This window comes from Nanorana parkeri, unplaced genomic scaffold, assembly GCF_000935625.1.
Source record: "Nanorana parkeri isolate BGI_ZX_2015 unplaced genomic scaffold, ASM93562v1 scaffold873, whole genome shotgun sequence".
In the NCBI taxonomy this organism is placed as follows: Eukaryota; Metazoa; Chordata; class Amphibia; order Anura; family Dicroglossidae; genus Nanorana; species Nanorana parkeri.
In genome coordinates, this window is record NW_017307141.1 from 504,781 (window position 1) to 527,841 (window position 23,061).

At 39.2% G+C, this 23,061-nt stretch overlaps 3 protein-coding genes across 3 annotated transcripts in view; all 3 read right to left on the bottom strand.

Annotated features, from left to right (window-relative positions):
- Positions 1 to 9,054, bottom strand: part of LOC108794602 (histamine H3 receptor-like) — a 47,619-nt gene extending 38,565 nt beyond the window's left edge. Inside the window, exons 1-4 of the mRNA XM_018565680.1 lie at positions 8,962 to 9,054; positions 8,112 to 8,277; positions 6,332 to 6,498; positions 2,334 to 2,748 (exon numbers count right to left, since the gene is read on the bottom strand). Coding sequence (XP_018421182.1) covers positions 2,334 to 2,748; positions 6,332 to 6,498; positions 8,112 to 8,277; positions 8,962 to 9,054 — 841 coding nt within the window. The remainder of the gene's footprint in view (positions 1 to 2,333; positions 2,749 to 6,331; positions 6,499 to 8,111; positions 8,278 to 8,961) is intronic.
- A 3,004-nt stretch (positions 9,055 to 12,058) lies between these two features.
- LOC108794603 (histamine H3 receptor-like) lies at positions 12,059 to 17,566 on the bottom strand. Its single transcript, XM_018565681.1, has 4 exons — positions 17,265 to 17,566; positions 15,764 to 15,930; positions 12,675 to 13,119; positions 12,059 to 12,063 (listed from the first exon to the last, which is right to left on the bottom strand). Exons 1-4 carry the CDS (start codon positions 17,521 to 17,523, stop codon positions 12,059 to 12,061), a joined length of 876 nt encoding a protein of 291 aa, XP_018421183.1. The 5' UTR covers positions 17,524 to 17,566.
- A 3,624-nt stretch (positions 17,567 to 21,190) lies between these two features.
- IMPACT (impact RWD domain protein) overlaps positions 21,191 to 23,061 on the bottom strand; it is a 29,506-nt gene continuing 27,635 nt past the window's right edge. The window contains exon 11 of the mRNA XM_018565683.1: positions 21,191 to 21,282. Within this exon, the coding sequence (XP_018421185.1) occupies positions 21,214 to 21,282 (69 nt within the window). The 3' untranslated portion in view covers positions 21,191 to 21,213. The remainder of the gene's footprint in view (positions 21,283 to 23,061) is intronic.

A 23,061-nucleotide genomic window follows, 5' to 3' on the forward strand; every position in this document is an offset into this window, starting at 1 on the left:
AATTATCAACACAAATGTATCTTATTTGTAAATCACTCAGTTTTAGATCCTCAAATCATCTCTGAATTGGTGCTGACACTGCCCTTCCTTCTGGAGGGTGGCTACTTTTGTTCCCCATGGTCCCTGTGTGTGTTGTAAAGTAGCCACCGCTCCAAGCTCACTCCTGTGATGGACTTCAATCTCATTCCAAATTAGTAAACTAATCGTGATATTGTAATCCATCACTAGTTTCCCTGTTGTCTTGCCTGATCCAGTGGTTTTAATTATGTTTTACTGACCCAGAAACAGAATGCAGTCAATGAACTTGAAAAGTGAACACAGAATTTCTAATCTCTCTATTGTGCTAGGCTACGAACTGTGAAAGTGGTTAAGGCAAGTTATCAGAGCCAGGGTCGAAGCTTAGGAGGGGTGCCACTTCTCTCTTGTGGGGCGCAGAAACTCTAAAGCTTTTGCCACGGGTGACAGAATGTCTAGATTCCCCACTGATCAGAGGTCGGACACGGTCAGGAGAGGAAGACTTACAGCACTGGATGTCTTTTGGTCACGCGTTTTCTAAGTTTTTCTAGGTGAATGTTTAGGCCTTATATGATGCAAGCTTCAAGCAAAAGGCCCTTCAGGTAGCTCTTTGAGCTGCAGGCTGCCCTACGTTTTACTGTTTTGTTGTTAAGGCCTGTTAGTGTTTTGTGACTGTTGCACTGCTTTTGGAAGTTCCAATTGTCTCCAGAATACCTGAATCCTGTGTCCCTTAATGAATGAGAAGGAAAATATTATTATTGCACATACTGTAAAATCGATTTCTTGGAGTTCATTAATCATAGGTACATGTCCACTCTTCTGCTTGTAATCTATTCCTAACACTGCTTTTCTACAAACGTAAAGCATGATGGGATTAAGAAAGCCTATACTTGACTGGCCAAAAGCTTTTTTGTTTGTCAGTGTCCAGTGCTTCTGGAAGATGGCATTATAACCCAGTTGTCTTTGAATAGCTGAATCCTGTGTCCCTTAATAAACTTCAACAAATTTATTTTCTGGTAAGCACAAAAATCCTGTGTTTTTAATTAAGGTAAAACTACAGCTAAAATGTTTTTATATAGAGTTGGAAAGGGCTACAACTAAACATGGGATTTTATTGTTGTGTTCTGCCTGGATGGTATTTCCTTTACATCTTGCCTCAGTGACACTGAGTTAGAATATCTGTCAAACTTTTCCTGCTGTCCGTGTTGCTATTAGGGAGAGTCCCTTTATTTCCCAACCCTTCAGATTTTGTGCATTAACTTTTCCAAAACAATTTAAGTAAAAGGTCAGCCATAACACCTGCATTCCATTTGTGAATGGCATTTGCCTCCATCAAAGAACTTGTCCCATTGGCTTTATATTGCTCCCAACTGCCTGGGATGTCTGCAGGGGAGAATGTTTTAGGTCTGGTGCCCCATACATACAATCTAAAATGTACACTTTAAGAGCAAGATCTGCTTTCCAACCTCTACAGAAAAGTGGTTGCTGTGCTATTAAAGGTCTGCCATTGCTGGTCATATGGCCCTGTCACTAAGGCTCAGGTGACACCATGCAGGTTATCTAGCAACCAGGGTACTGCACATATTTGCTAGAAGCCAGATGGTGTGAGGTCCTGGCACACTGCTTGGGACATTGGTAAAGATAAGTGTTCTGGCACACACATAAAGGTTAGGGTGTACCACATAGCTCCCCACTTTGCAAACTGGAAAAAAGACAATTAGATGAAAATTAGCAGAAAATCTAAACAGCAGATTGTTATCCCCAGTGTCCCTCTATCCACCCACCCACTCTACTAGAGTATTTTCTGCATGGGTCGGTACGAGCAGTCCATCTGTCTCTTGAACTTGTTGAGATCAAAGACAGCAAACATTTTCCATTTTGACATGTATTAATGTGTGTCAATGTCAGTTAGCTTGGTGAATTTTATTAATTCCCTCCTAGTTTCTATTCCTATTCCACAGTTTTCCACAAGCAAATGTGTATTAAAACTTTGAGAAAAGCCTTTCTAAACTGTTTATGGCACAGTGGGTAAAGAACAGGGTTAATAGCTGAATTCATCCACAAAAGCCAGAAAGTGATCTCATACCAATATAAATCAACACAGTAGCCATGACAGGCTGCACGGATACTATTGAGAAATGTGTAGGGTGCCCAACATATGGCAAATATCCCAACCAGAACAGCAAGTGATTTGGCAACTTTCTTATCTTTGGAAAGTTTATTAATATGTTGCTTTATCCCTATATAAGTAGTATGATTATGTGTGGTAATCATGTTTTTTCTTCTGTTGCGTTGTATAAAAGAAATGGAGATGTTACCCTTCCTCTTTAGAGGTGGTTTACATTCAACTTCCATAGCTGACTGGGCAGAAGACAGAACTACATTGGTTGCTACAATAAACGGGCTGTAATTGTTCCCTTTAACTCCTGAAAAATATAAAACAGAAGACTGTCTCTTCTTTCTGCTGCGTTTAGAGATGTTCCAGTAGATGCTCAGATTGAAGAATGAAATACTAATAAATGGAACAGCAAAACCAATTGATGATGCAACCAGCAGAAAGTACCAGGTGTTATGGAATCCAGCAATACAGAGACCCTCAGAAATGTATGTGTTGTCAACAATACTGTCCCATACAAGAATGGCTGGGCTGTACAGAAGGAAGGACAGTATCCAGATGATGGACATTCTGAGAACAGTCTGACTGTGTCTGTTTTGCAGGGAGCGGTAAAACACCTGGATAAAGAGAAAACCATTTAATATTTTAGAGAACTCTGCAGATGGTATCATTAAACCTTCAATATTATATATCGCTGGTGAAGAAGTCCCAAGAAGTTACATAAAATAGAAAAATCCATATCAGTGCCTGTTTGGATCTGCCATGTTGTAAATTGTTATTTCTTTTTGTAAGGAAGAATGTGAAGGAATCATGACCATCTGGGGGACACTGATTGCTGTGTTATCAATAACTTTATATCCTGATAGTCCACCAGAGATAAAATATTTATTTACTAAGTGTTAAGAGCATAATGTCTACACACAGGGATCATTCAAATCCCAAGCTCCTACTGAATTCTTTTCATGACAGGCGACTGGCTGCAGTAATCATTGCAATGAATTCTATAGATACCTGCACACAGGGCCGGCCTTAGGCCTTTAGGCGCCCTGTGCGAGAAAGCTTATCGCGCACAGGGCCGCTGTCATCCTGAAACTGACAGGATGACAGCGGCTCCGATCTCCTACCTGCTCGGCCATCCTGACAGCTGCGGGCACGGCTTCTCTCCCCCTCACCGCTCCGCCATCAATGACAGCAGGCAGCGCTCCCTCCTGCGCCCCCCCCCCTGAATGGGGGGGGGCGGACGAGGGAGCACTGTCATATCGGATGGCCAGCGCCCAGCGGTGAGGGGGAGAGAAGCCGCCCCCAGGACGAGCTGTGTCGGCCGCACGGCGCCCTTGTTGCTATGGCGCCCTGTGCGGCCGCACTGCTCGCACACCCCTAAGGCCGGCCCTGCCTGCACAGCACCCGGGAAACCAGCTCCATGCTCCCTGGTGATGAGAGAGCATGAAGCCGGCTTCCTGATACCGGAAGTTCCAGTATCAGGGTAAGCATTGAGAGCATTTGGGCGAGTATGAGTACTCGCCCCAAATAATCGATATTGGCACCGATACCGATACTAGTATTGGTGCATCCCTATTACAAACCTTGCAGATATCTATTTATTCTTTATAGTTTAAAGGCTTGGATGGTGCATTGTATGTTAATATACAATGCACTATCCAAGTCTTGAGATCTTTAACCCTTTTTTATAACAGAATGTTTAATCTAGTTTGTAACTGATTAAGACATCTGCCAGCACAGTACAGGCAGGTTTAGTTAGGGTAAAACAATAACCTCACTACCTTATTACATAGAAGGGAACATTACATAGAAGGGGAAAGCTAGGTAGGATTTCTAAGCAAGTAAAAATGTAAGCAGCATTTTTTAAGTATTTCTTTATGTTTTGCTGTGTATATGGGAGCAAATAACAAACATAAAATAGGTGTTATTCCAATTTTGCTGCAAAAGTGGAAATACACCTGGGGCACCCACAATGGTTACAGTCAGTGTTTTATTAAGGTGGAATATTTCTGGATCCACAGAGAGAGAAAGGCTCCCACAAGAAAATCTTCATCAAACAGATATTGGTCTGAAAATATTTGGGAAAAGTAAAGAATTTGTCAGAAGTATTCCAGTCTCCTTATCGAACATGTTGAAGTAAGGAGCATTTTGGAAAAGTTTTAATAGCCTTGGAACTTTTCAGGGATCCCAGACTGGTAACAGCATTGGTAGAAGCCACAGGATGTTTTACTTAAAATGTGGCACCAAAATGTAATTTTCAGACCGAAACCGCAAATAACAAAATTGTCAGGCCAAAACAAAAAACAATTTTTTTTGTGACCTTTTAAAAAAATAATAATTTAATATTCAATTTTTATTTATTTATTTTTGACTTTACTGTTGGGGGCAATGGGGAAACATCAGGGGTCAAAACAGATATTTCCCTTTTAAAATAGAAAAAGAGATTGAGTACACATTCTCTTTTTCTGCAGCCCCTTTTATGAATGAACAGGGAGCCTCTGTACTCCTGTCCATTCATAAATTGAGGGTATAGTATGTGTTACTATGCCCACAATTATGAATGAACAGGAAGTGATGTTGAGCACCTCCTGTTCATTCATAATTGGGGACATAGTAAACATACTATGTCCTCATTTATTTACAAACATTCATCGATCAGCTGATCATTGAGTGCTTGTACTCTGCTCTGCATCACTGTCACAGGAGCCTGAGCGGGCAGTATGGGGAGGAAAGCTCAGCCACCTGTGACACGGCTGACAGCTGACTCCTCCCCTGCACCGCCAGCTCTGCCTCCTGTGACAGCTCACAGCTGTGTCCTCACACACACCGCTCCCCGTCCTGACCTGTCACAAGAGGCCAAGCGAGGCAGAACAGAAGAAGAGCTTGGCCTCCTGTGACACGCTTACATCGCTCTCCTTCCCACCCCACTCCTCTTCCAGAGGTGATGCAGAGCAGCGCCCAGCAGGGAGGAGAGAAACCATGGATGCACCACAATTTCAGCCGAAAAAGTTTTTTGGCCGATATGTTTCGGCGGCCAAAATTTTGGTGCATCCCTAGCCGATATGGTATCTTTAAACTTAGCTGCTATTTAAGCTGCCTGAACCTTCTCAAGAACAAAGTCACCCATCAGGGATCTGTGAGAAGTTTCTTCAGACAGTACATCCATAGCAGAAGGTTCATATGTCCCTACAGCTGCAGGGATGTCTGAAAAAGATTCTGGAGAATAAGGTGTAGAACTACATTTACAGTCTTTGTCAGCAATCATAGTTGTAAGTTGTATAATGTATAATGTAGAGGAGGGGGCCACACCTGACAGAGCTATGGGAGACTCCAAGGAGTGAGTTGACTCAGGTCGGGGACAACAAAACAGCTATTGGTGTCAGGTCCCTTATAAGAGCCACTGCAGACTGCCCCAGAACTGTTAGTGGATTGGTTGTACTACTTAACAGGAACACCTTAATAGAAACCACCAGCTAGAAACCTTGGTTTACAAAATTAAAACCGCAGAAATGTAGAAATGTCATAAAATTATATAAAATGTATATAATTTATAAAACAGTGCAATCCAAAGACAATAGTGTGCTTACATAGTGCTAATAAATTAAAAATTCACTAGAATTTTACTTTTTTTTTAAGGACGTGATGAAGAAGTCAGCTCACGGCAGGGGCAAAGGTGTCTGACACACCAAGATGTGTGTTATGTGAATATTTTGTTGGTGGCTTTACTCTGCAAGAGAGCAATGTTTCCAGCAACAGGAATATATTCATTTCTTATTTTTTGGTTGGTATTTATTTTCTTTTTTTAGTTCCATGAAGAAGTCATTTTAATTTAATGTAACTTTTATTGTTACCACACATTTTTACGTGCTTGCTCATTCTTACGTTTCATGTTGTAATAAATATAGAGATTTGTACATTAACAACTAGGTATAATATTGCAGTCACCCATCCAGTTTACTTAAAAACTGATGAAATATTAGTCCCGTAGAGGGGGATTTCTCCCATTGGGTTACCAGACCTATAGCCAGACCTTGCACTGTAAAAATTAACTGCAAAGTATAACCTTTGAGGAGCACTAAAAAGCAGAAAGCAAAATGGCTGTCACCCATATACTTATATAATTATAAACTATAAACCTTATTATGCATTGATAATATAATTTACATGTTATACTTGCAATAATTTATGTGTTATACTTACAGCCATGGTGACACAAAGAAATCTGTCATAACTGATCAGAGCCACATTAAATGCAGAGGCTGTGCACATAGTGTAGTCTACTACTAACCAGAGTTTGCAAAGAAATGCCCCTAACATCCACTTTCCAATCAGCAGGTAAGGTATATACAAAGGAATGGCAACTGCTCCTGTTAAAAAAAAATGTATATATATATATAGATCTATATATATAAATATATATAGATCTATATATATATATATCTTGATTTAGGCACTATTAACTATATTAACTATAACATGCAACTTGCGCATATAGATATTCAAGTATATAATGTACTGATTAGGCAACCACATACAAGCGTGTATTCGAAAATAACCATTTTCACTGCTATTACCTTGCATGGCCACCTAATTTCAAATTTCAGACCTTAAAAGGTTAGACACCTAAAACTACAGTTTCAGTATATTGCTGATTCTGGAAAGTAAAATCACCTAAAAGTTTCCTACATATGTCAGGAACTACTTTTATGCAATCCCATGCTTTATTTCCCAGGTTTGAACATCTACCAGGGCTGTCACATGAATGTCCTACCCTCTCTGATGGATTTTGAATTCATTTTATAATAGGAGGGAACAGTGCTAGGAAATATTTTCCTAGCATTGTTTTTTAGTTAAATGACACCCTAAAGTGACACTAAACTCAGGAGTTAAATCTTAAAAATGCAAAAAAAGTACCTTAATTATTAACAAAAATGTAGCTTAGTTGTGTGTCACTCAGCTTTAGATCCTCAAATCATCTCTGAGTTGGTGCTGATACTGTCCTTCCTTCTGGAGGGTGGATACTTTTGTTCCTCATGGTCCTTGTGTGTGTTGTAAAGTAGCCACCGCTTCAAACTCACTCCAGTCCACTCCACACTTATTAACATTTTTGTTAATAGTTAAGGTACTTGAATGCATTTTTAAGATGTAACTCATGAGTTGAGTGTCACTTTAATTATTGTTGTTTATGAATAAACAGAGGTATAATTATGAAGGATAGAAGGAAGCTAGAGAAGGTATGTCACTCAGGATTGTGTAACCTTTGCTATTTTGATTTTCCCTGTTTTTTCAAAGATTGTTACCACTTTTTATACATCACTTCCTCTAACTTATATTGCCATTTTACAAGTCCACAATTTAGTAGGAAACTTAGCAGTGTGACATGCAAAGAGATAAGAAAAGCTGTCCAAATAATATGCTAGATTTCAATGTTGAACCAAGGAAACGACCTGTAATTGCTTTTCTCAAGTCTCAAGAAATAGCTACTGTCTCTGTTGGCATTTGGCAGTTAATCAGCAAACATAAAATATTAGATCTGTTCTTGTTATACATCATGAAGTATCTGCCAATAGAGGACCAGCTCCAAACCTACACTTTCAAAAATATTTCTCCCTATTAACTTCATGTACCTTTACTTTTGTGTCCTGTCATATCTTGCCAAAGCATTAAGATTAAAGCTTAGGTGTGGTTACATTGATAATGCTTTGATATGTTTTTTTATACTTATTCTGTGTAATGGAAATTGTTGTACCTATGAGGCCGATTTAATAAAAAAAAAGTTAATATTTAAAACATTATAATAACATGTCAAATGTGCATTATGTATTATTAATAACATAATAATATTTTTTCATTGTGAAAATATCCCATATTATATAATTTCATGAACAATAAATATACCAATTATTTCATTTGAATTTGTAAATTACAACTGATAGTAACAATAATCTAATTTTAAGCAGAAATTACAAAAAAAACTTACCCAACAATAAATCACAGATAGCCAGGTTGAGAAGAAAGAAATTGCTCTGGGTTCTGAGCCTCTTGTCTATAATAAAAGCTACCATCACTAGAATGTTGCCAAAGACAGTAAGGAAAACAAGTAAAGATATAAGAACAATGATTAAGTATTGTAAGCCTTCTGAAAACTGTGGTTCAAAACTAGCAGTTTCATTAATGACATTAAGAGTATTAATTGTTTGATTGCTGTAGTTAAAAGTTACCATTGTATATTAAAGTCTGTATACTAAAGTCAAAATATATTTACGACATTTCTGCTACTTTAGACACTGTGATGTAATGCTAAATTGTCCATATTTCATGCATTTTATACACTTGGATTGTTAAAGCAGAATTAGCACTGTGCACCCTGTTACTGTACATCAATGTGACATAAAGGTTTGTTATATGCTTCAAATCCTAAAATTCCAAGCCATACATGCAATCCACATACACATATATACATGTATTCGGAACTAGAGAATACATATATGAACAAATTTATCTCCTGGGTGTTTACAGATTACTTGGTCCCTAAACAATTTGTTGTAATTAAATTAACAAAGCTTCAGTTTGGGAATAATTAGAATTTTCAACAATGGAGTCACTGGTGCATTTAAATGACAGAGTATATTATATTAGATGTGAGTGCTCATTTATTTTTAAATTATAGATTAGGAGGCGCAGACAGTGATGATAAATTTTAGTGCTAAGGCAAATATGGCAATGTGCAAAATTAGGTTTCGTTTTCTGGCCTCATTACCAATTTCTCTGCGTGTAGACTTGCCTTGTCCCTGTTGTGTCTGGCCCTACCACCCCTTTGTCATGCAGACCTTGCATGTGGAGTTGATCACATCCACACTGAAGTTGATCACATCCACCTGCAGCACCACTGCTGCTGCTTTATAGGCCTGTCTGTCTGCCATTTTGTGTTATTTGTTAGGTCTATGCCTAACCTTTATTTTAACTATTTGATAAGGGGTGTGGTCAATGCAAGGGATAGTGTGAGATGTTTTTGGTGCACACTGTTTTTGCACCTATTTTCTGTCCTTCCACACAAATTAGCTGCAGCATGCTGCAAACAAAAGGAAGCTTCAAGAATAGATGATTAGTCAGCAATCAGTGAAGGTTTCTTTTTAAAGAAAACAAGACACTACACCAGGGGCGTCCCAAGGCCGGGTGTCACCCGGTTTCCAGACCGGGTGATACCCCGCCATGTCGTCATCATGCATGCGCGGCCATCTGATTGACGCCTGCCGGCGGCCATCTTGATAATGGACGCTGGCAGAGAGAGGAAGGGACGTTCACCTGGCGGGATGAGGTATGCCGCTGGGTCCCTTACTCTCTCCTGATACTGTCGGGCTCTCTGTCGGACTTTTTAGAGGGGGTGACATCAAAATGACTGACAGTCATTTTGGTGTCACCCCTGCAATGGCCGCACGTCACTGCACTACACCCCTAAACGTACAAATCCAACAACAAAATACTGTATACTAGATGCTGGGCTTTTAAGATGTCAGATCAGGGATGAAAGAACCACAAATACATTATTTCAAACATATCACATATTTATTGAAAAAGATCAAATAAGCATCTATACTAAAACATAAAAGATCCCACTACTAGGATGCACACCAGCAACTACTCCCTGTATAGCATTTATTGCTTATACCACGACATTGTACCTCCCTGAACCACATCGATACATTACATTTACAAATAGCTCAGTAAACTCTTTAAGCGTCAATGTCCTCAAAACAATTAACTGGATATATTTTATCATCATAATTTGCATCCCTCACCTATTCATAAATGAATGATGGGCCCAGCCTTCTACGCGTTTCGCCACAACTTCTTCAGGAAGATAGGAGGCGGCCTAAAATGTGTTACATTGTGTGACATTAGGGAATGTCCCTCATCACCCAGAAGACATAGACAGAGGTCTGGTCAGAGGAATTGTTAAAGAAATCTCAATAACTTGCTTAGCTTGATGGTATGAATTAAGAGGAGTATTGGTTAACCCCATGGTCATTAATAGGTAACCTAGGTTATACATGTTGTCATTTGGTCATTATTTATTGAAGTCCTGATCATTGTTTACTACTCTTATTGATTAGACAATGCAGATCTCTGGATTTTTTGTCCATGTGGGTGTAGAATGTTGTAGTCTTTGGGGGACTTTCTGACTGATGCGGGATCCCCATATATGTAGATTTACATGTTATAGTTATGTTTTGTATTTTAATTTACATAGGTGTTCATAGAAGGTTATTAAGTCTCTCCTGCATTGTCATCCTTATATGCTCCCTACTCCCTATGCCATCTGGGTGATAAGGGACATCCCCATTTTGTGGATCTATTCATCATCAGATTCCCAGAGAATGATATTTACTTATTTATGTTATGTATTTATATTGTTCTGTCTATGCGTCCTTAATATATTAAATGTTTATTAGTCTAGTTGTTAAACTTTTTATGTAACACATTGTAGACCGCCTTCTATTCGCCTGAAGAAGCTTTGGCAAAAGGCTGGACCATCACACATTTATGAATGGCCGAAGGATACAATTATGATGATAGAATATAACCAGTTGATTGTTATGAGGACATTGAAGTTTACGGAATTTACTGAGATATTTGTAAATGTAATGTATTGATATGGTCCAGGGAGTTACAATGTCGTGGTATGAGCAATAAATGCTATACAGGGAGTAGTTGCTGGTGTACATCCTAGTAGTTCTGGGATCTTTTATATGTTATAGTATAGATGCTTATTTATCTTTTTTTAATAAATATGTGATATGTTTGACACTATGTACTTTTGATCCTGTCGTCCCTGACCTGACACCATAAAAGCCCAGCATCTAGTATATTTTGATGCTTAACACATTCATCAGGACAAGCTATTTTTATTTTAAAAGAAAAGCTTTGGAGCACCCTTCCCTCCCCCATTATTGGCTGTTGTGGGTCTGCTGACCAAGGTGAAAGGGTGTGCAGGGTATTATTGATGGGTGCAAAATTTGCCCACCATGAATTCACCCAAGATTTGCCAGTTCAAGATGAATTTGTCATTTTTTTTAATTTATACAGGACAAAAGTATACAGTCACACTCTAAATACAAACATGAAAGATGTACAATTGGTCGGGACAACATGTCCGAAAAAGGCATTGACATGACATGAATGCAACCACATGTAAGGAGTGAACACTGAACAAAATGCCCTCTTGGCTGCCTTGAAAAATTGAAAATATGGTAAGAACATAAATATCTCCATCCATATTTTTAACCAACTGTTGCAGAAGATAGCAGAGGCAGATAAGAAAAAAAGAAGGAAAGCAGGATTCAAGATGAATTTGCTACACTAAGCAATAAGGGAAGCAGATGTCACTGGGTGAAAAAGAGAAAAACAGTAAAAAAAAAATCTGACAAAAATGTTAACCCTTGCTAACTGTTATTGTTTATTTCCCTACTGAAGAGATTTCTTATCACGTCTTGTCCCAACAGGAAATGAACAGAAGATTTTTCTGCAGCATGGACACAAGTGACAATTAAAAAGCTGACAGGGGTTATATCCTACGCCAAATGTCCACAAAACTTTCACTTTAGTTGGTTTTAAAGCACAACTCCATCTATTTTTTGTAATCACTCCCCCCACACACAAACACCCTATTGTGCTATAAAAAATGTTTTGGTACTACTTCTGCTCTCCATGCTCCAGCTTTAACCTCTTGATTTTCTTCTACCACTCATTGACACCCACTTCCGTGTTAAATTACTGCTAGAATGAATCCTTCTTTATCTTACAATAAGTGATTACATTAAGAGGCAGTGGCTTCCCTTTATACACACAGGATAGATATGTAGTCATTAATATTGAGGTTCAAAAACATCAGCAGAATGCACAACAAAGGGTAGAGGGAGGGCAATTTCACACTGCAACAACAATGGTAAGACTTACAAAATCTTTATTAGAGCACATTAGTCAACTAGAGACAACATTTTCTACAAGTGACAAAAGAAATACAAAGCACTCAGTTGGATATGTATAATAAAAAGAAAACAGTAGCTGACCTCATGACTAGTCTCTGCTAGTACAATGTTCATACAGCAAATTAAAATGTCACTACAGGGAGAATTATTCTAATATTTCATATACATGTTATTATTAATCCACTCAATGTTGGAATATAGTAAAAGGAAGCTGCATTGGATCTAAATAATATAAAAGAGGAAAGTTCAATATTTATGAAAAGTCATCAATTTAAATCTGCACTTTTGAGACAACTTCACTAAAGCCTCTCTAAAGCTTTTGTGGCACAAAGGATAGATGATCGGATTCACCGAGGAGTTAATCCACAACATCCAGCTTGTAACTTGGTTCCAGTACGCGTCAACACATTTATCATGACAAGCTGCACGTATAGTCTGAAGAAATGTGTATGGGGCCCAACAAATCCCAAATACACAGACAAGGACAGTCAGTGACTTGGCCACTTGCTTATCCCTAGAAAGTTTGGTAGCATGGATACTCGAGTTGAGAATACCTCCAGATTCTGGAGAGGAATTATGGAAATATACAGATGCTTCAAGTGTGTTAATTTGCATTTGACTCCTTTGTTCTCTCCTGCCCACAGTGGTAGACACAACAGCCACATCTATTGATGCTCTTATGTCACGTGGTGGATTAGTATGTGAAGTAGGAACACGACTTCTTTTTCGGCTTCGTAGTTTTATGTTCCAGTATATGCTGATGTTAAAATATGAAATGCTTATCAGTGGAAGAAAGAAGTCAAAGGTTGAAGCTCCAAGAAGGAAGTGCCAGCTGTAGTAATATCCAGCTAAACATTGGCCTGCAGGAATGTTGCTGTCACTGTATAGATATTCCCAGGCAATGATAGCTGGACTGTAGAGAAGGAAGGACAGCACCCACACTGTGGTCATCTTCATGACAGTCTGGCTATGATTGTTTTGTTGATAACGATAAGTTACCTAGACAACAAAAAAGATTACTTTGTTGCTCCCACAATAAATAGTGCATTAGCTAGAGGCAATTTAGAGCATGCTAGTCACAAAGTGATATGAGAATATGTATAAATATATTTGACAATAATTCTTGAATACCCTATCATATTTATAAAGTGTATCTAAGCATGAAAACAGAATATATATTTAAAACAATTCATCCCCACACAGCTATCTCCTCATGAATCACTTGCCCCTCCCTTTTAGATTGTAAGCCGTCACGGGCAGGGCCCTCCTTACCATCTTGTCTTGAATTGCATTGTGATTGTAATGTCTTCCTTATATTGGTTCACTACCTGTCAGACTATTGCGGGGCTGCTCAAACTGTTGGCGCTATATAAATCCTGTGTAATAATAATAATATAGGATCTTAGCAATCCTTAGATGTGATTGCTGCATTCACTTTTTTATGGATTTTATTTTCTCTATTTTCACCTGGTAATCCTTTGAGTAGCACACTTCCTGTGCTAGAGTGGCTACCATTCCTCACTCCAGTGTATCTATGGAGGACACCATGGTTGTCATCCAGGCTGTTCCCCTGATTTGGACTACATAAACGTCTTCCTCTCCTTTTCGCCATTCTCCATCACATTAGGGGCAGGGGACTTATTAAAGTAGATAGTTTGAACTAAAAATAATACTGTGATGCTTTAATTTGAGACCACAGAAAGTTATACAGATTAACAGTTTTTTTTGTATTTGGTGAAAATATTCTTAGCTGAAAAATTAAAATGAATGCAGCCACTACATCTAAGACCACATTTAAGTTTTATACTAGTGTAAAATCAAGTCAAAGGAGCCACAAGGAGCTGCAGGGCAGGAGGGACTGTGACACAGAAGTAACAGACAGGAAGAAAGAAAACTCCAGGGCTGCAAACTGTGAGCTCCAGAGAGGGAGACACATGAGGATCCAGCTGAGGCAGGCTTAAAAGGGAGCTCCGTGTGTGTTGTGACCTCTTGCCTGACCTCCGGGAAACTGACACTGAACAGCAATAGTGGTGAGAGGCCTCGTGTCCACTTGTAGTAATTCTGACCTCGTTCCTGATTGCTTACAAACTTTGCTGCCATGTAGAGAGTTGGTCTAGAAATTCTATAACCTTCCTTTGAATTATAAGTACCCTCCATGGAAAGGGAGAGTGCTCCAATGGTAGTTCACAGGTTCCAAAACTGGCAGATTGTGGGGTAGACCCCTACTGACCAGTGGTACAGTTAAGGCCTCTGAATTATTGCTAGGCCATATAGTTATCCCTAATATCCAATTATAACTGTGTTTGGTTCTAAAATGATTACATTTGTCTTGTTATTGCCATGCTGCCTTAACCATGTTTCTTCTGTAGGGCTTTCATGTTTTTTAAATAATGCCCATTTAATGCTACCAGTGTGTCAGTGAGTTTTGGGTCCAGTTAGGATGGATCACTACTGGGAAGTCCTGGAGAACCCAAACACTCAAGCAACTCCTAAGTTCTACACAAGAAGTAAGAGAAGCTACCTTCATTCTCAGGTGGGAGCCACTCTGAAAAGGAGGTCTGAACTGTTTGTGAGTATAAAGAGGGTGGGGGCAGCAGCTCAGTCCCAAAGCTTTTCATTAAAAGTTCCATAGAGCCTCACAGCCACCCTACCATCCTCAGAGTTCTTCATCTCCCCTCCCTCCCCTAGAGGCACACAGGGCCCCTTGGTTAAATGTACTGCAGAAAGCCAATCTAGGATAACATAGCTGATTTAAAAAAATACCTCAATTCAGCTATGTTGTACAGTCCAAGCTACTTAAGGGGTTATTCACAAACGTCTGAAGAGTTTGGAGAAGTGAACAATCTAGGACAACATTACTGAACTGGAAAGTGAGCTGAATTGGAGAATGTTTCCAAATCAGCGTTTTTGGCCTAGATTGTTCACTTCTCCTGCTTTTCATTCTTCACACTTTTGTGAATAGCTCTGCTAGTGTTGTGGGAGTAAAAAATGCCCCAGCATTGGTGTTAGTGGGAGTAAAAAAAACTCCCAGTCATCAGTAAGGATTAAAAAAATGCCCTGCATCAGTTGGAGTAAAAAAATGCCTTGGCATCAATGGGAGTAAAATATATGTTGGTGGCCAGTGGGAGTAAAAACTTTTCCTAGCATTAGTGGTCAGTAGGAATACATTTTAAAAAAAAATGTCCCTACATTAATGAAATTAATAAATGCCTCTGTGATTTGAGCGAGGAGTAGCCCCCCATTTATACTGTAAATGGGAGGAATTAATTTTCCATTACTGGAACTATGCAGATACTCTACCCAATTGTGCCTAGGATACATTGCTGGATACCCTTGGCTACTCTGCATACAGCAGCTCCTGCTGGTGCTCCCTGCATGAGCAGCCTTCTCATTGCAGGGGCTGATCTCCTGCAAATAGTGGGCTGTAGTTTTGGGACCTCAACCCTAAATTATAGTGCACGTGTTGTTTGCCATTTTGATTGTTATATTCAGAGACAGACAGATTCCAATAGTCACTGTGTACAAGCTGGCGTTTCCAAAACAGTAATCTATTATAAGGATGCTATAAGTATCTCAGATAAATACTACACTAGACTATTACAAAGTCGAGATTAGTATATTAACAAAAAGCTAAAATACTTACTGCCAGGGTGATAGACAGAAACCTGTCATAACTTATAAGAACAATATTAAACACTGACGCAGTACACATAAGATTGTCTGCTATTAACCAAACCTTGCAGATGAAGTTACCAAGTGTCCACTTCCCAGTTATGATGTATGATGCACTTACTGGAATACAGAATGCTCCTTGTAAATACAAGATAATAATGTTAATTTTAAAATAAGGTAATCACAAGCTTTGCTTAAAATTCTTACAACAATTGCTGACATGCATAGCTGCTTTGAACCCTAAGCCCAACCTACAAGCTTCTCCAATTAACTACTATTGTAATGAGCTCTTCATTTGATTTCTCACATTTTTGCACCCAGTGCTGCTGAATTAGGGCTTGTTTACACCACAGCGCTGTGCTAAACGCATGGTATCCACATGCGGGGAAGAAAATATTGCATGAAATGCGCGGCCACCAGGAGGTGTTTTGCAGTGCCATTCAAAGGAATGCTAGATACGATAAAAGCATGGATACTGTGTGTTAAGTACAATTCTGTGGTGTAAACAAGCCCTACCTCAAAGATTTCTACAGTGCAGAATCAGGAAAAGACACAAGCAGTCTACACAAAGTAGTGAGCTGGAAGTGGAAAATGTATGAATGTCTTACAGGAAACCTGTACTGCCATCACTGACCACTTTATGAAAATTAAAATGACACACATAATAATAGGCAACATACATAACAATGTGTAAAGAAAAGAAAAAAATATGTAAAACAAGGATAACAAAACATGAAACTATAGAGATACAAACTATTGTCTCATGTTGTTTTGCTTGATTTATACATTTTATTCATTATATTAACCAATTACACATTGTCATGATGTTCACTGCCTATTATTTCTTTGTCATTTGAATATCTTTTGTTAAGGTGTGCAGCACATATATAAAGGTATTTATGTACACTAAATATTTCTAGTTACACGGTCTTAATATATACATTCCTTGTAAAAATGGTGATTGCCGGGCAGTCTGGCTTCTGTGCTTTCCGAGTCAGTGACCTAGAACAAGCATGCTGCATTTGAAGGCTGATTAATATCAGAGATTGTATTCCGTTTACAGTGTTGCAGTGTTCCTAAATCACTGAAGCCAAAGGATCAGCATGGCAATTAGAATTTTTAGTAGGAGAGGGCAGCTATAGCAGACTCCACATTTCTTTCATTACAGCTTTCTCTTAATCTAATTTCTCATACCAGAACTGGAAAAAAATCCTCCCCCCCCCAAAAAATAAAATAATAAACAGATAAACGTGGACAAAAACCATACAAGCAACACTTGCATTGCCATATTGAGTTAGTGTTATATGAACCAAATGCAATACGTGTGACATTATTTTAAAGTGTTTGTAAAGAGGTGGATAAGCTAATACGAGTGTTTCTGTGAAAATGTAAAAGTCTGAATGCCTCTCTCATCCATTTCTGTACTTCAGCATAAAAAATTATTTAAACATAAAAGGAAAAATAAGCCTTACCTATAAAAAAATCACAGATTGCCAGATTAAGGAGAAAAAAGTTACTTTGGTTTCGAAGTCGTTTGTCAATAATAAAAGCTAGAATAACAATAATGTTACCAAGGACAGTGACTGAAGTAATCAAAGGTATGAAGATATATAAGAATATGGTCGTGCTTTCAGACAAAGATGATTCTTCTCCATCTTCAGTAGAATTCTTGTCAGTCATATTTCTATCAGTATTAGGTAAAACAAAGCTGACTCCCACACTGAAGTTCATAGTACTAACTGTGCTCCATGTAAAGTCTAGATATAAAGTCTGTTGTCCTTTTCACAGAATTATAGACAACGTACAGTACAGCGTGAACTAATAATTCTACATGAGCAATGGTCCTGCATGAAGCAATCCTTGCCCATAGGACATGGCAGATCCGAGGAGCTTAGAGCCAGAGATAGCAGTATCGTGCATGGTAATATTGTGACTGTTTTGTTCAATTATATATTTTAGAACGACTCCACTGTGGGGAGCTGTGTTTTAAAATCATTGCGCTATTTGCGTTTAACATAATGCTTTAAAAAGACAGAGAAAATGATTGAGAATCACTTCTAATTTATCATGAGTCGCTATGGTCTTATAACAGGGACATGCATACTTTCTAGAAGCACAAAGATAATAACAGCCGGTATTCCCAAGTCTTATAACATGACCTCTTATGTCCACTGTGTATTCTGTCACATTTTCTTAATTACAATAATAAAAGTCCAAGGGATACAATTATAAAATGTCCTTGGTGATATTAGTCAGTTAGTTTAATATACCCGAGGGAAATGATCATTGAAAAGCAAGAAAAATATTTCATATATTCTTTAAAATTAGATTGTTTCACTGAAGTGTCTGATAAAAGTATATATCACAGATAAAAAAGCACATTTAGAAAAATACATTGCAAGTTCATTACACAGTTGTAGCTTCAACCTTGGAAAAGCTATTGCATCTCAAGCTTTCACGGTCTTCATTCTGAAAAGATGACGTACATTGATCTAATCTTCAGCATCATCCAGTCACCTCTTCCTTTATCTTGATGTTCCTCTGCAAGTGTGCTACCACAGATCTTTTTTTAGACTTGTAGTTTTGCATCTTTGCGACATGGTCCAACCTTTTTCTACCTGCTTATTTTAACCTCTGTAATAAAGACTGGTTCACAGTACAACATAATATGTTCTTTATTGGTGCTTATCCTCCATACCACTCTTACCTGATATGATTCACTTATTTTCAACATTATCATTTTAGTTGGATATTGGCATCATATCTTATTGGTTTTCATATTTCTACACCTAGTAAAAATGGGTAAACATTTCCACAAATTAGAAAAGATGTCCATCCTCGTAGGACACTAACAAATAACTGAAGCATGATTGGAAGGGGTTATACTTGACTGGGAAACAGCTTCTTCTTTTTTTTTGTCAGCCAGTGTCCAATTCCTCCTAAAAGCAGTAGTAGGAATGAGCTCAAGTTCAAACTGAACCTGATCTGAACTTAAGCTCCTCTGAACCTGGAAGGAGCCTATCCAAAACACAGAAGGAAGTTCCTTCTGTGTCACCCAATCAGCTGCTGATGAGGAATTCTCCAATTCTCAACTGTAGCTTCATGTAAGCAAAGGGTGGGGGAATCTAGTGACATCATTGACCTTATAGGGCTACATGCCTTTATTTGGTCAATTACATTTACCTAAATGATGTCAGCACAAGCATCCCGTCCTTTGTTTGCAGGCAACTGTGGGGCAGGGAATGCCTGTACTGCAGCTGATTGGGGGCCCAGCGTACTTCCTTGTTAAGAGGAGCTGAGTTAATTCTTAGGCAGTAGTATAACCCACGTGCCTCTGATCCTGTGTTGCTTATAGAAAAATTACTTACCCTATTATGTGCAAACTTCAACCAGTAGATTTCTTGCTGATGTTTATTTTTTTTGTAACACATGTAAAGGATCAACCCCACCCAAAACTGGTAGTTACGGTTAACAGTTAGTTAGAACACCTTCTGGCTGGCATTGTAAAATTTCTGTGTGGAAGTCTATGCCTCTCCCCACTCCCAAAAGGTAGTTCCCCACTTATGTCTTCATCCTACATAATGTAGACTCAATCAGAGAAGTGTGACTCCATTATTTGGCTTTGTAATGGCCAAACTATGGTTTTCAGCAAAGATATCCCATCACTGCAGTTCCTGCATGAGAAAACAAACCAGCAAGTACAGTTTTAAAGTGGTATAACTGGTTTCAAAATAAATGAGGTGTTTTCAAGGCAATTATCAGGTGAACAAGTACAAGCAGAATTCTTAAGGACCACTTAACATTTATACCTGGTTATTATGAAAACGTGGAAGGAATTTTATCATGTCCAAATGGACATTGTTGCACATGATGAAGGAGGACAGAATGGCTTATATTAATCTATAAATTTTCATCCAAAACGTTTTCTTAGTTATGGATAGGATGAGGAAGAGTTAGAACACATGTCAAGATTTTATTGTTATCTGAGGCTCAGTTAGAGAAATGTATCCCACTTCCTGCCTTGACCTTTTACTGCCAGGAAGTGAATTGAACTCTCCAACAGCAACAGAGACAGACCTAAAGCCCATTTCCACCTTTGCGGAGGTATTTTTAAAAAGCATATGCAATGTACACCGATTAAACATGAAGCAGGCATATGCAGCTGATGTATATAAACACAGAAACGTACATTTTTTTGTTCGCTTTTCTCTTCATATCCGCATGGACATTTCTGCCTTTGTGCTCTGCAAGAAATCTGTGTATATCTACGCCCCTCCTCGACAGTGCATTGTGTGTAAAGGCAGAGTTTGTGTACTGATCATGTTACATTGGGTAACAGGGAGAGGGCAGCTGATTACAGTCTGACACTCTGGTGTCAGACTGATTTTCCTGTGGAGAAAATTTAGCATTTTTAGTCTTCAGGGTTAATACAAACTTCATAAAAAATGAAGAAAGCCAGTAATGTGAGTCATGAAAATGTGCACATAATACATCATCACTGCACCGCTTCATTACCACAATAAATGCTAAACACTTACAAAGCTGGAAATGGACCTTAAAAACGTGTTCTCTCTAGTAGAGTAGAGGAGGACTAGAACCCCTGTCAGATTGTTATCTCTGTTGCAGATTTCCCCCTTATTTCCTGTCTGGTCAGCAGCACAGGAAGTGAAGGTAAATCTCAATTACAGAGTCCTGAATCCTGAATCCTAACCAAAATTAGAAAAAAAGTTGTTGGCTTTACATAAACATCATCTGTATAAATATTTAACTGGGAAAGCTGCAGAAACCTGTAAGTCAAACAGAATTTTATTTAAATTAACAACTTTAATATATTTGCAGAAGCAAAAAAATTGGCTGTATCTATACGCATATTCAAATAGCCTGACCTAATACGCCTTTGTAACTCCCACCCCTTTCTGCTGATGAATAGACCAAATGCTGGGTGCAGTCAGGTGACTAGAGACAATGAGGATGGGATTTGCCAGGGAAGAGGGCACATTCAATACATCTAGGAGCCAGCAAAATATCCCTACCTACAAATAGAGCTACCATTGTGCAACACAATTATGACAAATCACGGCTTGATCTATCTTGCTTTGCATGTAATGAGTCTATCTCATATATTAGTTTCACCTTTTAAGTTGCATTAGTGAAATAAATGAACTTTTGCACGATATTCTAATTATTCGAGTTTCACCTGTATTTTGTGTTATATGTTTTGAAGGTCTGTGTCAGCTAGGTCTGCTGTTTATTTCCTATTCACACCTGACGCTATTATTCACAACTCATTTTTGTTTATAAAATCACTAGCTAAAGTTGGGTACTCAGTCTGTCACACCCCTTTATGACCTATACAAGCCATTTTTGTCAAGAGAGTTGAAACAGATCATAGAACATCCTGCAACCAATATTTCTCATATATTAATGTTCTGCCCTCTTCTTGCCTTCTTTGGAATTGCTTTTGTTCTTTCCATGTTTAACAGATTCATCCTGAAACAATAAGAGAACAGTACATAAATCTTAAAATAGGAAGTCAACTTGCTTGCATATGCAATGAACACTATTAAAAAGGACAACTATCATTTAACAGCCCAATTTTCAGACAGCAAAACATTGTTTTATTTATTTTTATTTGTTTTCTCAGCTCTGGCTTGGACCCCTCTTTCGGGCCTGTTTACACTACATGCAATGAGTTGCATTGGGCAGACAAGGCAATTGTTTACTATAAAGTCAGTTCAAACCACCGTGTATGGTATGTGCTGAAAAAAGTACTAAATGCAGTACTTTTCTTTACTGCAGTGTATTGTGACGCAGTACACTTGTGACATTTCAAAAAGTTTAAAAACAAATAATCAGTGCTTCACGCTGAATCAGCAGATTGTTTCTATAACAGTGCACCCCAGCGGCTGTGTGGTAGTGCACGCTGCTGGTGTAAGTTGGAACCTTAAGCTCACCATGCACGTTTTAATCTGACCACACAATCTTTGTGCAATCAACTAAATTTACTAAGTAATATAAGGAAAGCATGCCACCGGTTTTTAGTGACTTCAACCTTGTAGGGACCTGTTTTATGTGTGCTCACGCACCAGAATCCATGTGTGCAGCATGCTGCAGTTCTTTGCCAGTTCCCATATCCCTGAGAGAGACCAGCATTATATTGGCACATGTGCAGATCTCGAGGCACGCCACTCCTTTAATAAAGTGTAACGCCACTTTTGTTGAGGAAAAAAACAATCCTCTCTGGGTGATGAATGGACATTGTAAGGATTTTAGCAAACTATATTGCTACCTTTTTTGTTCTGAAGAAAAAGCTGTTTGTTTCACCAGGTCCTTTCCAGACTGATTCCTGAATGGAATTGTCTAATTGATAATAATTACATGGTACTTTCCGTGTTCTACTAAGTTGGAAGGCTAATTGATTAACCTGTATTTGTGGGAGGAGTCCGTTCCCTCTACAATCACATAAATCGGGCAGGTAGACTCACCTGGGCACGGCTTTTCGTCTGCATGCAGGGGAGGTTTGGTAAAGACGGTCGTCACTTCCGGTATTTCGTATTTCCGGCTCTGGCATCACGATTCAGGTAACGCCGGCGGTCATCTGTTTTCTTTCGGCCAGGGCTCATAGGGTCACCCCTCATTGCTGGGGGTCGCTCGGTAGCGGGGCACGTCGGTGCTTCTGGTGGTTGGGGGGGCGGTGCTCAGCGGCCGCAGTGATCTCCTGTCGGTACGGGTGGCACTCAGGGTCATAGTCTGATTATCGCGTTTCCGGAACGTGCCAGCAGGGGGCGCAGGACGTTTGCAATGCAATGCGGTAGGGGGCGCCCGATCGGCCCACCGCCTACACGCTATACGTTTACAAGGGGTTGGCTGTAGCGGCTACTAGTGTCTGGACATTTACATATGCTCACATGCACTGCTTTACGGAGGCTCTGAGGATTGTCACATGAAGTTGCTCCTCATCGCTGGTTCCGTCATGTCGCACGTTTCAGACATCGGGGAATTCACTTCTCTCCCGGCAACTCCGGCCGGGGGCTCGGAGCACGGCAGCGTCCCGTCACTCAGGGCATGGACGATACCCAAGATTATTGCGGAGCTACAGAGGAAGGGCATCCCCTTCTCGGCCACGGCCAGGAAGGCGGAACTTTTTAGGTTGCTGTTCCCCCAATATACTGCTAGTGCTACCACGAGCCAGGTGTCACTGCAGACGGTGGTGACGTCTTTGACGCAGATTCATGCCTCCACTTCTGTTCATGACCTGCAGCACAGGAC

Bases quoted from the DNA above. Each gene is read 5' to 3' on its own strand.
- LOC108794603 (XM_018565681.1), bottom strand. From the start codon at position 17,523: ATGAACTTCAGTGTGGGAGTCAGCTTTGTTTTACCTAATACTGATAGA. The intron at 15,931-17,264 runs GTAAGGCTTATT...TGTATTTACAAG, and splicing joins AATCTGTGATTTTTTTATAG to GAGCATTCTGTATTCCAGTA. The intron at 13,120-15,763 runs GTAAGTATTTTA...TTTGTTGTCTAG, and splicing joins TTCTGTCTATCACCCTGGCA to GTAACTTATCGTTATCAACA.